This window comes from Oxyura jamaicensis, chromosome 3 (assembly GCF_011077185.1).
Source record: "Oxyura jamaicensis isolate SHBP4307 breed ruddy duck chromosome 3, BPBGC_Ojam_1.0, whole genome shotgun sequence".
Lineage (NCBI taxonomy): Eukaryota > Metazoa > Chordata > Aves > Anseriformes > Anatidae > Oxyura > Oxyura jamaicensis.
This window is the reverse complement of record NC_048895.1, coordinates 86,704,987-86,722,584: the sequence shown is the minus strand read 5'-3', so window position 1 is coordinate 86,722,584 and position 17,598 is coordinate 86,704,987. Positions and strand designations below refer to the sequence as shown.

The window sequence follows — 17,598 nt, the reverse complement described above, 5'->3', positions numbered from 1 at the left end:
TATATATATATATATATAGGTAGTGTAAAATTTACCAGTAACTAATCTAATGAAATAAAATTTTCACATGAAGAAATGGCCTGCAAGAATTCATTGACAAGAGAAATAACTGCAGTAATATTAACAAACAAGTAGATACGTATAGATAATGAGAAATCTAGGATGATGTCAGTTGGGAATGGGGAGTTTGCTTTATAAATCAGGACTTGACTTTGAGGAATTTAGGGAAAAAATAATAATAAAAAAAAACACACAATGTTAATACCTATTTTATATCTGCTATGGACTTTATTAAGCGGTTTTCAGAAATAAGGGAAATGAACATCAACTACTCTTTCTTGTCCATCTAATGTGCCTCCTTCTCCCTTTCCAGCAAAGTACCAGTGTGCTTACTAACCTAGAAAGAAGTTGGTGATGTTTCAGCAGCTTTGCCATTGTAATAGAACATGAGTAGTTAATGAAATCTCCATGAGTCCTTTGAAAATGAAGAGAATTAAATCAGGAAATAGAATTCCTGTCTTCTGTTGCTTGGCTTATGGTTTATTATTATTTCAGAGAGTTCCACGATTAATCTAAAAGCCTTTAATAGAATAGTACATCTGAAAAGAATGGAACCGCAAAACCATGATAATAGGGGTTATCATCAAAGTCCTATAATTCCAAATAAGTAACTGGAAAATGTCAGTACTTCAAAGCATTATCCATTTAACTCTGATTTAGATAAACTCAATTAAACGAGGAAAATCAGTTTTGCATGGCAACCTTCTTTCTTTGTATAAGACTTATAAGTAAGCACGCAACATTTTCTGAGGAAAAGATCAATTCCCAGTAGTTGTACTCACTTTCAGCTCCCCTATTCTATCCCCTGATGAAATAAGTTTGAGCTCTGAAAATTCAAGTGTACTAGTTTAAACCAAAATGTATGGTCTGTCTTTTCCTGGTTCTTAGGAGGATCTGAGTTGGTAACTGATATTTTGGACTGGCATGAGATCTTCAAGTTAAAGTGAGAATTGTCTTTTAAACTTCTAAAAACTTCCTATTGAAATTAGGGGTTCATCCCTCTGTCTGTCCTTATTTTGTTTGAATTAGGCACCAACCAAATCAATGTTTTAAAAATTAAAACAAAAAAACTTACAGGATGGCCCCTTCTTCATTGGCTTTAAGTGTTCTTAAAGGTGATACAGATTATTCTTGTTCTGCCTGCAAATGAAATGGAAAAGATCAAAGAAAAACTGAAGAGGTTAAACAAGTTGAACAGGCTTTGCAATGAATTAGAGTGGATTCTGAACTTAAAATAGTTACCAGTAAAATTATCTCTTACGAAATGTGTTGCTGAAATGTTACTTAAGGAACTAGACCCAAACGCTTTGTTCCAAGCAGGTTTTAGACGAGGCTGACAAAATGCTGGATATGGGATTTGAACCTCAGATAATGAAGATCCTAATAGATGTGCGGCCTGACAGACAAACCGTTATGACAAGGTATGTAAGCATAGTAGTATTTAATACTTGAACACCTTAACTTGTTCAATAACTTTGTTTACTTTGGAAAAAAATGTCAGTTTTAATTAAAAAAAAAAAAAAAACGATTAACCTACCAAGAGAATGGTATCAGTTTTTTTTCCCTAATTGTCTGTTTGGTGCTAGGGAATCTTTATACATTTTGACTTTTATTTCTTCTTCTCTTACTGCTGTTCTCTATCAGCTGTAGAAACCACTGTGTTCTTACCAAAAAGGAGGGTGGCCAGGGAATGCTGTTACCATGAGTATTTTGAATTAGAGCTACTGTTTCAGAGAGAAAAAACAGTCTAGAAGCTTGCTCATTAGAAATCATTGCACTACTAAACTCACTTCTGGCTTCATTAGAAAGGCTGTGTAACTGTTACCCCTACTTTTAGTTTAGAAAGTTACCTTGAAAGCAGATTGCTATTTACTGTTAACATCTTAAAGTGATTTCTAAATGCTGTGCGAGCTCACTATTGTTACAGTATACTCAAATATTTCACTGATATATAAGAAAAGAGGAGTCATGAAATTAACACATTGGAGAAGATTTTGCACTGTATTCTCATGTTTTGTCATCTTCCCATTTAGTGCTACTTGGCCTGATGGTGTTCGTCGCCTAGCAAAATCCTATTTGAAAAATCCTATGATTGTGTACGTTGGCACTCTTGACTTAGCTGTAAGTTCTCTTGTTCTTTTGTTTTGAAGAAATTACAGTTAAACAAGGATTTTTTTTTACTTGTAACTATATGTAAGTAATTGCATAATACCTTAAAATCAATCCAAACTTAATCATTTTATTTTAAAGCTTCATTCAAAGTTTATGAAGAACCTAAAAAAAACTGTTTCCATTACAAGATGTAGAAGTCTTAGACTTTCAGTAGAAGCTACAGGGAATAAAGTTAAGTCAAATACTAATTTGTTACAATTGAAAATTGTGTTTTGTAGTGCCTCATGTATTTGCAGCTACCTTTTCTGTTCAGCACATTAATTTTCCTTACTTCTCCCTCTGAAGGTCTGTCTTCTCATGTGTACAGATCCTTATCCAGATCTGTCTTTTAACTGCTTTGTCAAAGAGAGTAGAAGCTCTGTATTAAACTCCTGGAGGCCACTTGTCTAGGGCAAAAATATATTAATTACAGTAAAAACTGTATTTGCAAAACTTAAGATGTATAGATATAGATGTATGCTAGTCATGCTTGTGCAGCTACCAGTAGTTGGCTTAAGCAGTTTTTAAGCAGAATTCATGGAAATGTTACTTGTTCCAAGATCTCCTACATCATGGCACAAAGATTTGTTTGGTTTTTAAATTACAGAATTTTCATTTTCAGTTCCACTTCTTAGTCATGGACAATGAAAAAAGTAATACCCAGTATGCTTTTAGACAGAAGAGGAAAATGTACTTCTCATCTGTTCTGTTGGGATCTATGCTTTTGTCAAAGGGCATTACTCATCAAAGACAGAGGATTGTCATCTGACAGATAACAGCTGTTGCAGCTGTTGTCTAATGCATTAATCTCTTTCATAGAAGTCCCTTCAGCTGAAGAGGTGACTTCTGAAGGGGCGGAGGAGGGATCTTTCCCACGTGGAAAGACTCTTTTTAGCGGATTGATTCATCAATTCTTGCCACCATTTTATGATGCAGTGCCACAAGAATGTCCAGACCTTTATGCCACTTAAACAGAATTTTAGAATATCCCAAGTTGGAAAGGACCCAAAAGGCTAATTAAGTTCAACATCTGACTCTACAGAGGACCACCCAAAAATCAAACCATGTGTCAGAGAGTTATCTAAGCACTTCTTGAACTCTGGCAGGCTTGGCATTGTCCCCACTTCCTTGGAGAGCCTGTTCCAGTGTCCAACCACCCACTCATTTCCTAATAGCCAATCTGAACCTCTCTTGACACAGCCTCATGCCATTTCCTTGCGCTTCGTATACATCAGATATTCTATGGTAACCTTCAATGGAGTAAAGCTTTTATTAAAAAATTGTAGTTGGAAGAATTGTCAGTATTGCTGACTGCAAACTTTTGACAGAACCTTCTTTAAAAGCTTCTAGATTTCAAGATGACAGTTGTTCCAACTTGCTCTGGATTGACTTAACATAAATTCAAATTATTAATTTAAAAAAACTGCTTCATTCTGCTCTTCGCTAGTGTTAGGAGTACTTCACTTCACTGGTCAGCTGATCTGTACCCTCTGAATCTTTGCAATAATCTGATAAAACTGCTTAGAGATCGGTTTCATTATTTTACCGCAACAAAGAAACAAAAATAAATTTTGCATCATTTGAATTCCAAGCTGATACGCATTCTAGGTTTTAAAAAGTTTTGTTATCATATTGCTAGTTTTGTTATATGGGAATTAAAAAATACTTTTCAAATGTGTTTCTAAGTAACATCCTGTTTGTTGTTTAACAGGCAGTAAATACAGTAGAACAGAAAGTTGTTGTTACCACCGAGGAGGAGAAGAGAGCTTTCATGAAAAGCTTCATTGCCTCAATGAAACCAAAAGATAAGGTCATCATTTTTGTGGGAAAAAAACTTACGTATGTAATTATTTTCCTGTATTACTTTCTTCTTTCTCTTTCCTACCAGAGGTGTTCTTATTTCAGATGATTACCAAGTGTAACAGCTCTTGTCAATAGTGTGCCAGTAATATTTTATTTATTCCTCCAGACTGTTTTGATCGGTAGTTTGTACCCTTTTTAATATTAATAGTAGTGTGAAATCTAAATTTTGCATGTTTGAAGTAGATGTTACGGTTTTTAGTGACATGTCAATATGATTTGATGTTTAATACGTAACTGGTGCAGACAAGACCTATTTGCAGGGAGTGTCATTGTACCATACCTGAGCCTTTCTGATGAATGATACAAAAATCCCTTTCTCTCTGTTTCTTCTTTTGATACAAGAACGTGAGATCAAACTTTGTAGTTTGATACCCTCCCATTTCTTGAAGAGATGGATCTTATTTTACCCTATCTTGCATGTAATTTTTTTTTTAGTTCCTTAAGAAACCTTTTGCCGCAGATGTGGAGCGGAACCTAAAGCCAAAATGCTTCTTCTCAGGAAAAATTAATTATTAAAACAGCTCTTGCCCATCAGTGTTCCTTTTATTTGTGTAACTGGAAGGTTCCAGGCCTGACAGGAGCTACTATCCTTAGGAGCTTTTGTAGGTTTTCCTATGGTCTAAGCTTTTACGTGAAAGATTCTCTTGAGTATTCAGTGTGGGCAACTTCTGATTCTTGCTTCCAGGTGGTGAGTTTTGTTCTTCTAGCTATTAAGCACATAAGTAAAATTTGACAGGTGTCTAGAAGGGCTTCAGATTTCTAACTAAAACTGTAGTGATGAACAGAAGTTTTTACTTGTTTTGTAAAGTCAGAAACACTTTCTGAGATACTTTACTGATGAAAAAGGAAAAAAAAAAATCTAAGGAAGTCTTTGCTTGTTAAGACATTCTTTATGGGAGAGAATCAGCTTATGTGGTAGGAAAAAAGTCTAACTGCTGACATACTGCATTTCAGCAATCATAAAAATTGAAGTGAATACTTGTATGCGTTGCAATCGTGGTGTGTCTATGTAAACTGGGAAAGCTCTTCCTTGAAGTAGCTACAGAGTGTTTTTTTTATACTTCAAGTTGTTCTTTGTACATATAAGGCACATCATACATGGTGACATCTTCTGTACCTTAACGGTGTAGTTGGTCGTCTCCTGGCTGAGACTTTTTGGCTGCATGGTTGTCTCTTTGCTTTCCAGATTCAGTGTTGCCATCAAAGGTCTCTTCTGGTAAGAAAGACAGAGAAGGGCTTGAAATAAAAGCATATAAAGGAATAAAAACCTTGGTTGGGAATATTCTGTGCTTCTTTCCATGCTGTTTTATAATAATGTCACCTGATTTAGGTAGGCTTTTGTCTTGTCTTACACATTTAGATGTTGTTGGCAAATTGTTACCTATTTATCAATCTAGATGCTGCATGCTTTCAAAAGAACCATTGTTTTATTTCATCTTAGAGCTGATGACTTAGCAAGTGACTTTGGTCTCCAGGGAATTCCAGTACAGTCTCTTCATGGTAACAGAGAGCAGTGTGATCGAGAACAGGCCTTAGATGATTTCAAGAAAGGTAGGCTTGTACCTAAACTTGGGCTAAACAAGCCAGTACTTTTAAAGTTTATCATGTGCAGAATCTTCTTTTAGTGCAGTGTCTCTTCACTACAGAAATGAAAAGACTAGAGCTCTGAAGGGTATATGGTTACTTTGTTAATCTGACACACAAAAAACCAGCAAGCAAAAAGTGATTCCTGATGAATAAAATTTAAAATGTTTAAGAGTTAAAATAATTTAAGTCTTATTTTTTGAAGTCTCTGGTAAATTCAGTATGTTAACCTAAATAAATTTAAGTGTCAAATGGTGGAGTTTCTCAGTTCTCTTGATCCATTAGGATCAATTATACTTTGGGATTATGTGATCAGATGCTATAAGAAAAGTGCTATGATAAGGATGCCAGATAAACAAATAGTAGTGAAGGCTTCTGTTCTTTCTTTTATTGGTAATACCAGCTAGGCATATATTTTGGTTTACCTGCACCTTGTTGTTCTACTTGTCATTTTACTAGTATTTCTATTTCACATTTTGGGTACTTACCAACTTGTACTGTAACAACATGATGGGAGGTGCAACAAGTATATATTCCCTTGATATGTTGAGAACAAGAGTATTATGCGCTAGGAAACCAATAGACTAGAGCGTGTTTTTTATATATTCCATAAAATTAAATTCTCCTTCTGCTGTACTTTAGGCAAAGTCAGAATCCTGGTAGCTACGGACTTAGCATCCCGGGGCCTTGATGTGCATGATATTACTCATGTTTTTAACTTTGACTTTCCTCGTAATATTGAAGAATATGTTCATAGAGTTGGTCGTACTGGGAGAGCAGGGTAAGTGTCTACAAGAAAAGAGTAATATGTAATTGATTGATGTCAGTATTTTATGCATTGCATAGATGGTTCTCTTGTTAAATTCTAGAGCTACAAGTGATAGAGAGTAGGGGAGTGAAGCTTCCAGAATATACCAAAGTATGTTTTGTTTTGAAATACATTCATTACATTTCAGACAAACAAGTTTTCCAATTTTCCATTTTTTCAGTTAAGTAGTTGGGATTGAAAGATGTTTGAAAACTAAATGTGGGGAAGACTTAAAGTGTAAAACACCTTCTGTACAGATATTCTGAAATAATCTTCCTTCTTTGTGTTTTCGGGAGCTGCTCAGTTGTTTAGTTTCCTAGGCAGCCAACTGGGGGCAGGAGGGAGGGTGGGCAACTTAAAGTTTTCAGCCTGTCATGGTGGTACAGTTAGCTAGTCATTAGGAGTTCCAAATGCTGCTTTCCCAGTCTGGAACAGATGTGATTCTTTTTTTTGTGTGTGTACATATTTTAATTAAGAACCTAATGCATGTCTCTTTGTTCTTAAATATGTTCTTTATGCTGAGTTTATTGTCTGTAATACCTGAATTAGTTCTGCCTTTGCTACATTTTACCTAAGCTGCTGTATTCTAATCTTTATAAAGTTACTTTGTCATATGCATAGCAAATTCTCTACCCAGTTTAACCTAAAAGTTTGTAAATGCTGCCTGCAGTTGAATTTATTACTGTATATCAGTAAGAAAAATACTAGCAGCATAGGTATCTCTTCTTTTGAACATCAACACTTATTTTGTTCCTTGTCTAGTCGTACTGGGGAGGCAATAACACTTGTCACTAAGAAAGACTGGAAGGTTGCATCTGAACTGATTGATATTCTGGAAAGAGCAAAGCAAGTAAGAAAAAACCTTACTGAGTAATATTTATATTGGTTCTGGGTTACTGCCTGAAAAAATTCAGTGTGAAAGCCTACTTAGACTTTTCTTGATGAGTATCTGTAGTGTCTTGAGGAAAAAAATAGGTACTTTAAATATGTATTGTCCTGGATTTTACCTTAGAGATATTTCCCAGAAAAGAGCCAGGAAATTCGATAGCAACCTTCTGCATCCAAAGAAAAAGTTAATAGCATATGCACCCATAAAAGTCTGCACGATAATAGGATTTATTTTATTCCTTAGTATTTTATTCCATTTCTATTTCACTTCTGGACACGTGTTCCAGAAGCAAGCCAGTGTTCTTGTTTGACAGTATAAATACCAGAAGAAGCTTAACTGTTTTTCATCTTCTTGTGTACAGATATCACAACTGTCTACTATTCTAAGCTGTATTTCTCGCAGATGTTTAAGTTGTATGAGAAGTAGGAGTAAATTTGACTACTTTTAAAAGAACCACGCTTCTCTTTATGTTGCCCAGGATATTGGCTGGCTTTCTGGGCTGCAAGCACCCATTGCCAGTGCATGTTGAGCTTCATATTATCGACACCCCCAGGTCCTTCTCAGGGCTGCTCTTAATCCATTCTCTGCCCAGCCTGTATTTGTGCTTGGGATTGCCCTGACCCATATGCAGCATCTTGCCCTTGGCCTTGTTGAACCTCATGAGGTTCTCACGGGCCCAACTCTTAGGCATGTCCAGGTCCCTCTGGATGGCATCCCTTCCCTCCAGCATATCAACCACACCACTCTGCTTGGTGTCACCCACGAACTTGCTGAGGGTGCACTTGATCCCCCTGTCCATGTCAACAACAAGGATGTTAAACAGCTCCAGTCCCAACACCTGAGGACCACCATGCATTACTGGACACATAGACGTTGTTGACTCTCAACTCTTCAGTGTGACCATCCAGCCTGTTCCTTACCCACCAAGTGGTCCATTCATCCGATCCATGTCTCTCCAATTAAACAAGGCTTTGTGTGACAGCGTTGTATGCTTTGCCCAAGTCCAGGCAGATGATGTCAGTTGCTCTTCCCTTTTCCACCAATACTAACCCCATTGTAGAAGGATGACTTGCATGCTATGGATGACTGGCATGCCATCATATTTTAATGGCACTGGAAATATTTTTCAGCTGTTTGTCGTTGTTGGAAGATGCATTTTTATCTAAAATATAAATGTTTTAATTAGCTGTTTAAAAGTTGCCCTCAGATATGGTGATGCTGGCATACCAGAAATTCACGTACACTGTGCTGATTATTTTTCAGTATATTTCAGTATATTCTCATGTAACAGACTTCTTATCTACACATCTCTACAGGAAAAGCAAATCTAAAAAGGTAGATAATCTAGTTTGGGAACACTAAGTTCATATTTTTCAAGTCTAAAAGTTTAGAATTTCTTAAAACTAAGCTTGTTCTTGTGATGTGTTTTTATCAGGTAGTTCCTGAAGAGCTTATTTCAATGGCAGAAAGATACAAAAAATTTCAAATGGAAAAAGACATGGAACGAGATATACGAAGACCTCAAAGAAAGCCCCCAAACTAACTGTAATCCATTGGAGGTACAAAACAAAGTAAGTGATTATAGTTTGTGTTAGCATCTGTGTGCTTGAATTTAGAATTTTATTTTCTCAGTTATTTTCTGTATCTGTTCCATTTTAAAGGGTGTTTTTAAAAATGCTGTAGAAAAGAAAAATGGGATTACATTTATATACAAACAAATCTAGTTTTGTGCTTTGACACTATTTTGACTTCAGTCTCGGGAAAGTTAATGTTACAGTTATTTCTTGTGTAATGTGCATAACTTCTAAAGTCATATAATGGTCAAAATCAAATATTCTGGGCTTAGTTTTTTAATGGTATGTATTACTAACATATAAGAATCTTTTTTTTCCTTTTCAGAATGTAAGCAATGTTTGTCAGTCCGACTTCAGAATACTGTACTTTCACACTGATATGCCACATCTGCAGGGCATGAAAAAGTATTTCAGAGGATAACTATTTGAAAACTGGTCTATTTTCAGTAACTGATGTTTGCCAAAGCAAGTATTTTATTTCCAAGCTAACACTAAAGGTCATTTTTGAGAGTTCTCTCAAAAAAAGCATGAGACAAGTCTGCATTTCCTCCGAATGGAGGATGGCATAACAAGAAGCATGCATTCATGGCTAGATGAAAAAAGCAGCTTTAGTGTTTCTACTCGGGGGGGGGGGGGGGGGTCGGTAACTGTCAAGCTTAAGGAAGAAGTGCACAGTTTACTAGAGTGATGTTCAGAAAGTCATAAAGAGAATGAATCTTAGGAAAATATACCTTTGAAGGTCAGCTTCCTTTCAGATAATGTTGATTCGTATTTTATGCTTGGATGTCAGGTTCTGTCTCCCCTACCGTTGATGGTAACGGGGCATGTTTTCACGCGTTGGAAGTTCCTTGGAAGGGGCTATTACTGTACAAATGATATTTGGTCTGAACTTGGGTTTATTCAGGTCATGTGAGTAAGTGGAAAATTAATAAACTGAATCTAGAGAGATTAGTGTTTTGGTAAGGTTATTCTCTAAAAGTTCTTCCCTTTCCTCCTCTTTACTTGTTAATAATTGATGTGAAGTCTGAGTTTTATTTTAGCCTGTAGGTGTTTTGTCTTCAAAAAGTAGAGTAAAAATACAGACTTCCCTTGGCTCTTTTTAAAACTACTTTTTTTTAAAAAAAAAAAAAAAGGCAGCTCTAAAATGCTGTGTTTTTATAAGCTGCACAGTTTTAGTAGTAGTAAATGTCGTAGTCCTTTGCTCTTAACATACTCGAGAAAACTGAGCTGAATTCTGCCCAACTCTGGGAGTGTCAGATTCAGGCTACATTTTGGTTTTGAAAACCTTTTACAGGAAAACTCCTTCCTCCTTGATAATGGATTGAAAAAGTACACCTTTTCTACAAGAATCTCCACACAGATGCTCATTGGTGCAGTAACTTTTGTGTTGGATAATGATTGCTTCCCTTCCAAAGTCCAGTGAAGAGGCTAATTTCCAAAGCAATTCTGAAGACTCAGAAAGATGAGTTACTTCAGGAATGTAATATAATTTTGATACTGTATTCTCTTTTTGCTCACTGTTGCCAATGATTGCCCTCTGCAAAGCTCTTCATACACCCACTTGACCTGGAGAAGTAGTTCAGTTTTATGTCAAAATAATTTCAGCGGCTTTTACCGTTCAGCTTTTTTTCTTTCTTTTTGAAAGCAGGAGTGAATTCTGGATATTCTGCAATGCATTTTAATTTTAAATAAAATAGTCATTTTTCACTTTTAACTATCCTGTCGTTGGTGCCTTTATATTTGGGATAATTACACTTGTGAAATTGACTGTTGTAAATTCTTCTATATGTTATTTGTATAACTTGGTAGTTTGCAGGTGAAATCTGCATATGGATAGGGAAGATAAATACAGTTGCAATCAAAAAGGGGGGGGAGGGAACTACCTGACCAGCAGGTGTACAGAGACTGTTATAATGAGCTTGAAGGATTCCATAACACACAAGACTTGGGGAGTCTTTGTTTATTAAAGATTGTTACTTTATAAATTAACGCAAATCACTACTAGCAATAATACTATGATTAATAAGGCAAAGAGCTTTTATCCATGTATATATTAGAGTTATTACTAAGGTACAAGTGTTTGTATTTAACAAATACTAAGGATACAGTACCAATTAACAGTAGCAGCAATCAGAAGTAAAAAGGCAATTTGAGGTAGGAAAGTCAGTACTACAGCAGCAGAGTGATATGTGTCGTCAACCAGAATGCCCAGATGCCTTTCTGCGAGGCTGCTCTTCAGCCTCTCATCCCCCAGCTACCAAGGGCTACAAAGCTGGTGAAGGGCCTGGAGTACAAGTCCTGTGAGGAGCAGCTGAGGGAACTGGGGTTGTTTAGTCTGGAGAAGGGGAGGCTCAGGGGAGACCATGCTGTTCTCTGCAACTACCTGAAAGGAAAGTAGGGGAGCTGGGCCTCTTCTCACAGGTATCTAGTGATAGGACTAGAGGGAATGGCCTCAAGTTGTACTGGGAGGTTCAGATTGGACATTAAGAGGCATTCTTTCTCAGAAAGAATAGTCAGGCATTGGAATGAGTTGCCCAGGGAGGTGGTGGAGTCACCGTCCCTGGGGGTGTTCAAGGAAAGGTTGGACGTGGTGCTTGGGGACATTGGTGGTAGGGCAATGGTTGGACCAGATGATCTGTCTTTTCCAACCTTAAAGATTCTATGCAAAGAACAGGTATATCCAGGATTGCCCTGTCTCAGGTGCCAAATCTGGCAGTTGCTCTTGTTGAACTTCATGTGGTTGGTGATTGCCCAGCTCTCTAGACAAGATCTCTTTGTAAGGCCTCTCTATCCTCAAGGGAGCAACAGCTCCTCCTAGCTCCTCCATCATCAGCAACATTGAAGAGAACTGACCCTCTCACCTGAGAAGAGACCAACACCCTCCTCACTGCAACCTCCTTTCAGGTAGTTATAGAGTGATGAGGTCTCCCCTCAGAAGTCCTGTCTTCCACTCCCTTCACCAGCTTCATTGTTCTGCTCTACACAAGCTCAAGCAGCTCAGTTTCTTGTAGGATATATATTATGTATATATATATGCACCCGTATATGCAATGTATGTACAGGTGTGACAACAGTGTCTTCACCACTATGAGCTATTCAGCCACACTTCAGGGATGTCCTTCGTTCCCAGGCTGTTATTAGGCTGAATGTCAAGTTCTCAAGCTGGCACCTGTTCTCTCCTGTGTTTAGCAGTCATTTCATGTCAGGATTTTTCACATTACAGTCAGTTTACTTTCGTAACTGACCCCATCAAATATTAATTAAAATTTCCAGTTTCTTTTAAGAGTGTGTCCTTGATTTTCGATGATATCAAACTACTGAGATGTAGCATTAGGTGTTAAACATGTTTTACAATATGCAAATCTATGTGATTTGCTTTCAGGTAGTTACTGTAAATAACTTTCTTAATATCCCTGTTGAAATATTGGGAATCTGTTGTTCAATTGATAGTTTATTTGTCTGGAAAGGAAATTGCTGCTTGCTTTGTCATCCAGGCTGAGCAAGTTGTATTGGGGAATAAAAAAGTGTGGCAGCTGACAGTCTTGCAGACAATGCAGAAAATACTCTAGATAATTCTGAAAACAGTGTTCAAGGTTTTCGTACTGCCAGTCTGTGTCATTTGGCCAAATGACACATGAGTGGAAAAAGGCGGTTTTGACGTGATAGGAACAAATTTTTTCCAATTCTTTTGGATATTTCATTTTAAGTTTCTCTAGAAGATACTTCAGAAGCTTGAGACAATCTTTCCTGTTAAATAAATAAGAGCTAATTAGATATCTTCTATGTAGTTAGTTCTAAATGTCTATTGTAGATATTCAAATACACATTATTTATGAAAGAAAATTCCAGCACATTCCAAGTACAAATACAGGCTGGGTGGAGAATGGATTGAGAACAGCCCTGAGGAGGAGGACCTGGGGGTGTTGGTTGATGAGAAGCTTGACGTGACCTGGGAGTGGGCGCTTGCAGCCCGGAAGGCCAATTGTATCCTGGGCCGCATCAAAAGCAGCGTAGCTGGCACGTCAACAGAGGTCATTTCTCCCCCTCTGCTCTGCTCTTGTGAGACCCCACCTGGAGTGCTGCATTCAGCTCTGGGACCCCCAGCACAAAAAGGACATGGAAGTATTGGAACGAGGCCAGAGGAGGGACAAAAAGATGATCACTAGGCTGCAGCACCTCTCCTACAAAGACAGGCTGAGGGAGCTGGGCTTGGTCAGAGAGGTTAGACTTAAATTAGATACAAGCAAGAAATAATTTTCTGTGAGTGTGGTGAGGCGCTAGAACAGATTACCCAGAGAAGCTGTGGATGCCCCATCCCTGGAGGTGTTTAAGGCTAGGTTGGGTGGGGCTTTGGGCAACCTGGTCTACTGGGAGGTGTCCCTGCCCACGGCAGGGAAATTAGATGCGTTAAGGTCCCTTCTGACCCAAACCATTCTGCAATTCTATGAAATAAAAATATTCTTACTCTAAAAGAATGTTTTCAATAAAAATTTAAAATAAGTGCAGCAATAAGGTAGATAATCCTAGAAGTATCATAGAATCATAGCACTGTGCTTGCATGGTAGTGTCCCTGCTGCAGATACTGCTACCACTATAACGTGAACTTGGAGCACTGCTGAAGATTAAAGCTGTGCTTTGAGGTTGGATTTACACTGAAGGCAGTACCACTGCCTTCCTGTGGTATCTGTGAGTTGAAGAGGTGTAGTTCAGTTCATTGCTAAGCAAGGACATAGCACGTCTGATACTACACATAAAGCAAAGATAAGGGGTTTTTATTAGTTCTCTTGTGACTTTCTTGATTCTATGCAGGATAGAATAAACTACGAAGCGGTTTTGCCATAAAATAGTTTCTGTAGCTGATGCAGTTTTTTTCTCTTCAAAGAAATGTGGGAACCAGATTTTACTAGAGTGAAAAATCATATTTATTGATCCTGATCCCATTCAGCAGTTCTTTTCTCAACATCATTTACTAAATTGCCTTGCCATGAACTGTAATTTGCTTACAAAGCTCAGAAGGCTGAGTCATCAGACTTTCAAGCTAATTTTTCTAAATAAGACTGACTTTAGGAAAGATTACTTGGCAAATCAGATCTGTTTGCTTTGAAAGGCAAATTTGGAACATATATCTGCAACGTGATTTGTTTCCATCTATTTCTGAGTAAATGCAAGTCAGACGGTCAACGAGTACCTGCAAGCTTGTACTAATCTAGAACAGTGATGCAAGAATTAATGCTTAAAATTCTTATTCTTGGTCCCTGTTAAGAATAATTACTCCTAGACCAAAGCCTTAAATGTTAAACTGAAACAGTGCTGGGCAATATTAAGGCTCAAACTAGCTTAAAGCAAAATATTACTGTGAAATACCAACCTACAACATTTTGCTCCATCGGTTTCACAGCATGTCTTTATGCTGCCGTGGTTGTTCATCATGGCCTTTTCAATATGTGAGAAAGAGAGTCGCCAGGTGTTTCCTAAAGTGGAGTACAAGATTGATAAATTATTACACAGCAGTAACTACGGCTATAACTAGGAAAAAAAAAAAGACATTTAAAACTAACTGAATTTAAAATATTGACAATTTCTTTGCACCTAAAAAATAATAAAAAAAAAATCAGCAGTTACTAAAATGAGTTAACTCCTCAATTCCCCAGCTACTCCATACAAATAAAATTGTAACGTTACAGGCCCTAGTTAATTGCCTGGATGCTTTCACTATATTTTCAAGGATATTTGGCTTTATTTTTAAAATTAAGCTCGATGGTGAACTTTCTGGCATTTGTTGAACATCATATGGGGAATAATTACACTGCTTACAGAAATCTACTACCTCTCAATTTCTGTTCTGTATTATTGGCTTTATTGCTTAACCATTTTGGTTTTGAGTGAACAAATCTTGAGTGGTTTAAATTTCTTCATGCAAGCACTTCCGAGCTTGTCTCTGGTAACTGTTTAAAAACATTTATTTTTGTTTTTCTGGTAATGTTTCTGAAAACAATGATAAATACAGCCCAGCCCCTGATTTCTAGAACACTAACAGTCATTTTTGTCTTCCTCACTTAAGTTACACTGTTTCCCTACCTGTTTGGTTTGATTACTATTTGCATTTAATTTTCAATGCCCACTAAAGCAGTGGTGAGTTACTTGGCACTGTTAAGACAGGTATCCTAACTTATAAAAATACCAAGCTGCCAGAACTCTTTTTGCTGAAACCATCAATTCTCATAATACAATGCCAAGTTGGGATGTTTCTGCAAGCTAATGGAGGCTTGGCGTAACGGTCCTCTAGAAAAAAAAATAATAGCTATCATGTTGCAGCCACATTAGATTTCAATGAGAAATAATATATCATGTTAAAAAAGTAGAGTTTGCTTCCTGCAGAAGCGTAGAACTTCTAAGTGCCACTTACAGGGATGTCCTCTGTCTTTTTAGAAATCGCCTTAATTTATTTTCTTTATAAATGAATGGATGTTGCTGTTTAATACAGCATTAGAACAGGGAAAATGTACATGCCTGTACTGGATTTAATAGATTGAATATAATACTGTTAGAATCTGCTACTGTACAGTCTGCAAAGCAGTTTTGTTTTTCGATTGCAGCACAGGACAAGCAGTGTTGCAAATCTGATGTTTCAAAGAGGGGTTTCAAAGATGATCTGCCTACACCCAGGATAAATTAAAGGTCAGTGTATCTTGGTGGCAGACTACTGAACAGAACTTGGATACCCTTGTTATGACATTTATAAACGATCAAGTTGTAGAGAAGATATTTCTTAACTTAGGCTTATTGTATGTATTTGAAGTACCTCTTAGAACTTTTTCTTTTTTGTTTTGCTTGGCTACTAAATAAATCGGTTTATTTCTGAGCTCTCTCCTGACTTTTCGTCCTAGCCACCGTTCAATGTTGAGGCCGTCCTGAGTGCTGGGAGGCCAGCTCTGCTGAACTTCCAAAGCCAAGATGATGTCCACTGATATTTCTGCTGAAGACGTTTTGATCAAAAGAGTTATTGCAGGACTTCCAGCCTTCTTTCTTTTCACAGTTACTTCCACATCTAGTAACAAAAAAAAATATTTTTTTTCATGTTAGAAGAAGCATTTTTTGAAGATAAAGTGTTTACTGAACAGGAATTTATAACCAGTCAAAAGTCTCAGGTGCTTTATCCTATAGGATTTGTGAAAGGCATATGGATTTTTAAAACATGAAGGAGGCCAACTGAGGCCTCCGTCTACAAAATAAGGAAAACTTACCTTGAACTGAAGATGTTGCCCTTTTTTTAAAAAAAAAAAAAGTATTTTTGACTCTCTTTGAGGTATCTTCTGTAGACATAGCAGTGCTTTCTCATGAACTATTTCACTATGGAAGACATTTAGACTGAAGTGAATTGGCTATGACATAGCAGAAGGTTTTTGAGAAAAAGAGTACCCTAAAAGGGGATACATCTTATAGACAGATATGAAATAATATTAGCTAATGAGGTAGTTTGATTCATTTTGCTACCAGTTCAGCAAATATTCCTTTGTATAGGGCAGAGAGGTTCAAAATGCAGAGGTTTTGTAGGCAGCACTACACATGGGACAAGAGACCTTAAGATACAACTGCATTTTTCACATTGCTGTGTGAAATTTGTTTGTTCAGTACTTACCCTTAATGTTTTTTACTTCTTCTTTAATAATTTTTCTTAGTGCTGTAAGCATTTTATCGGCTGATAATTTTCCATCTTCATCTAAAAACCTGCTCAAACACTTTTCCTTTGGGTTTCTTTTGAATGTTAAATAATAATAGGCTCCAGTGTCATCACACTCATCTAGCTGAATTCTCGTGACAGGCATTACAAGCATGATATCAAACTCATTTGGCTCAGATATCTGCAAAGTACAAGAACACCGTATTAAACGTGCAACTTCGGCTTTATTTGCTTTAAGCTTGTACCCCACCTGAGGTTTTACGTGGGAATGCCTTGGTGTGTTTGCCACGTCTGACGTGAAATAGGAGCTTATTTCTGGTGGATTCCTATTATAGGACTGCTGTGGAGAACAGCAATGTCCTGACGTTCCTCCCTTTTTCAACTTACTGAGTTTTTAAGAGACTTTTGGGATTCCTAAACTGCTCTAAGTACCAGGTGAGTTCTCAGCGGTCTCCCTTTTGCGCTCAGGAACCAGCTGCGAAGAAACAAAACGCGTTGCCATGCTTGGAGCTGCTTTCGGCAGCCGTCCCCCGGAGCTGAGGGGGCCAGCCCTGCCGCTCGGGCCCAGCCCCGCGGTCGCGGCCGTCCCGCACCCACCTTGACGCGCTCGTAGTAGCTGCCGGCGCCCAGCCTGCTGATGGAGCCGAAGCCGCCGTCCCTGCCGCGGATGGCCTGTATGAGGTGCGACACCGCCTGGTTCACCAGCCCCGACGCCTCGGACACGTCCCGCCGGCCCAGGCTGAGCTGCGACAGCACCCCCCGCAGCCTCAGGGGAGCCGCCGCCGCTTCTCCGCCTCTCTCCGCGGATCCCCCCGGCCGCCTCCCTCCGGCTGGAGCTGCCCTGGCGGGACGGCCGCGCCCGGTGGCAGCGGGGCCGCCCTCCCTCGGCTCGCCGCCGGTGGAGGAGCCGCGCCCGGTGGCCTTCCTGCGCCGCACCGCCCGCTGCCGGCGCTCCCCGGGGCCGCCCGCGCCCTCCATGAGCCGCGTC

General features: G+C 38.4%; 2 protein-coding genes across 2 annotated transcripts in view; one reads left to right on the top strand and one right to left on the bottom strand.

Moving 5' to 3' along the window:
- Positions 1–9,875, top strand: part of DDX43 (DEAD-box helicase 43) — a 19,188-nt gene extending 9,313 nt beyond the window's left edge. Inside the window, exons 10-17 of the mRNA XM_035322027.1 lie at positions 1,381–1,481; positions 2,094–2,181; positions 3,923–4,050; positions 5,516–5,625; positions 6,301–6,439; positions 7,229–7,316; positions 8,791–8,941; positions 9,254–9,875. Coding sequence (XP_035177918.1) covers positions 1,381–1,481; positions 2,094–2,181; positions 3,923–4,050; positions 5,516–5,625; positions 6,301–6,439; positions 7,229–7,316; positions 8,791–8,898 — 762 coding nt within the window. The 3' untranslated portion in view covers positions 8,899–8,941; positions 9,254–9,875. The remainder of the gene's footprint in view (positions 1–1,380; positions 1,482–2,093; positions 2,182–3,922; positions 4,051–5,515; positions 5,626–6,300; positions 6,440–7,228; positions 7,317–8,790; positions 8,942–9,253) is intronic.
- Positions 9,876–12,231: 2,356 nt separating this feature from the next.
- On the bottom strand, positions 12,232–17,588 carry CGAS (cyclic GMP-AMP synthase). Its single transcript, XM_035322026.1, has 5 exons — positions 17,208–17,588; positions 16,569–16,791; positions 15,732–15,977; positions 14,298–14,400; positions 12,232–12,676 (listed from the first exon to the last, which is right to left on the bottom strand). The coding sequence occupies exons 1-5, from the start codon at positions 17,586–17,588 to the stop codon at positions 12,334–12,336; spliced, it is 1,296 nt and encodes a 431-aa protein (XP_035177917.1). The 3' UTR covers positions 12,232–12,333.
- Positions 17,589–17,598: the final 10 nt, after the last annotated feature.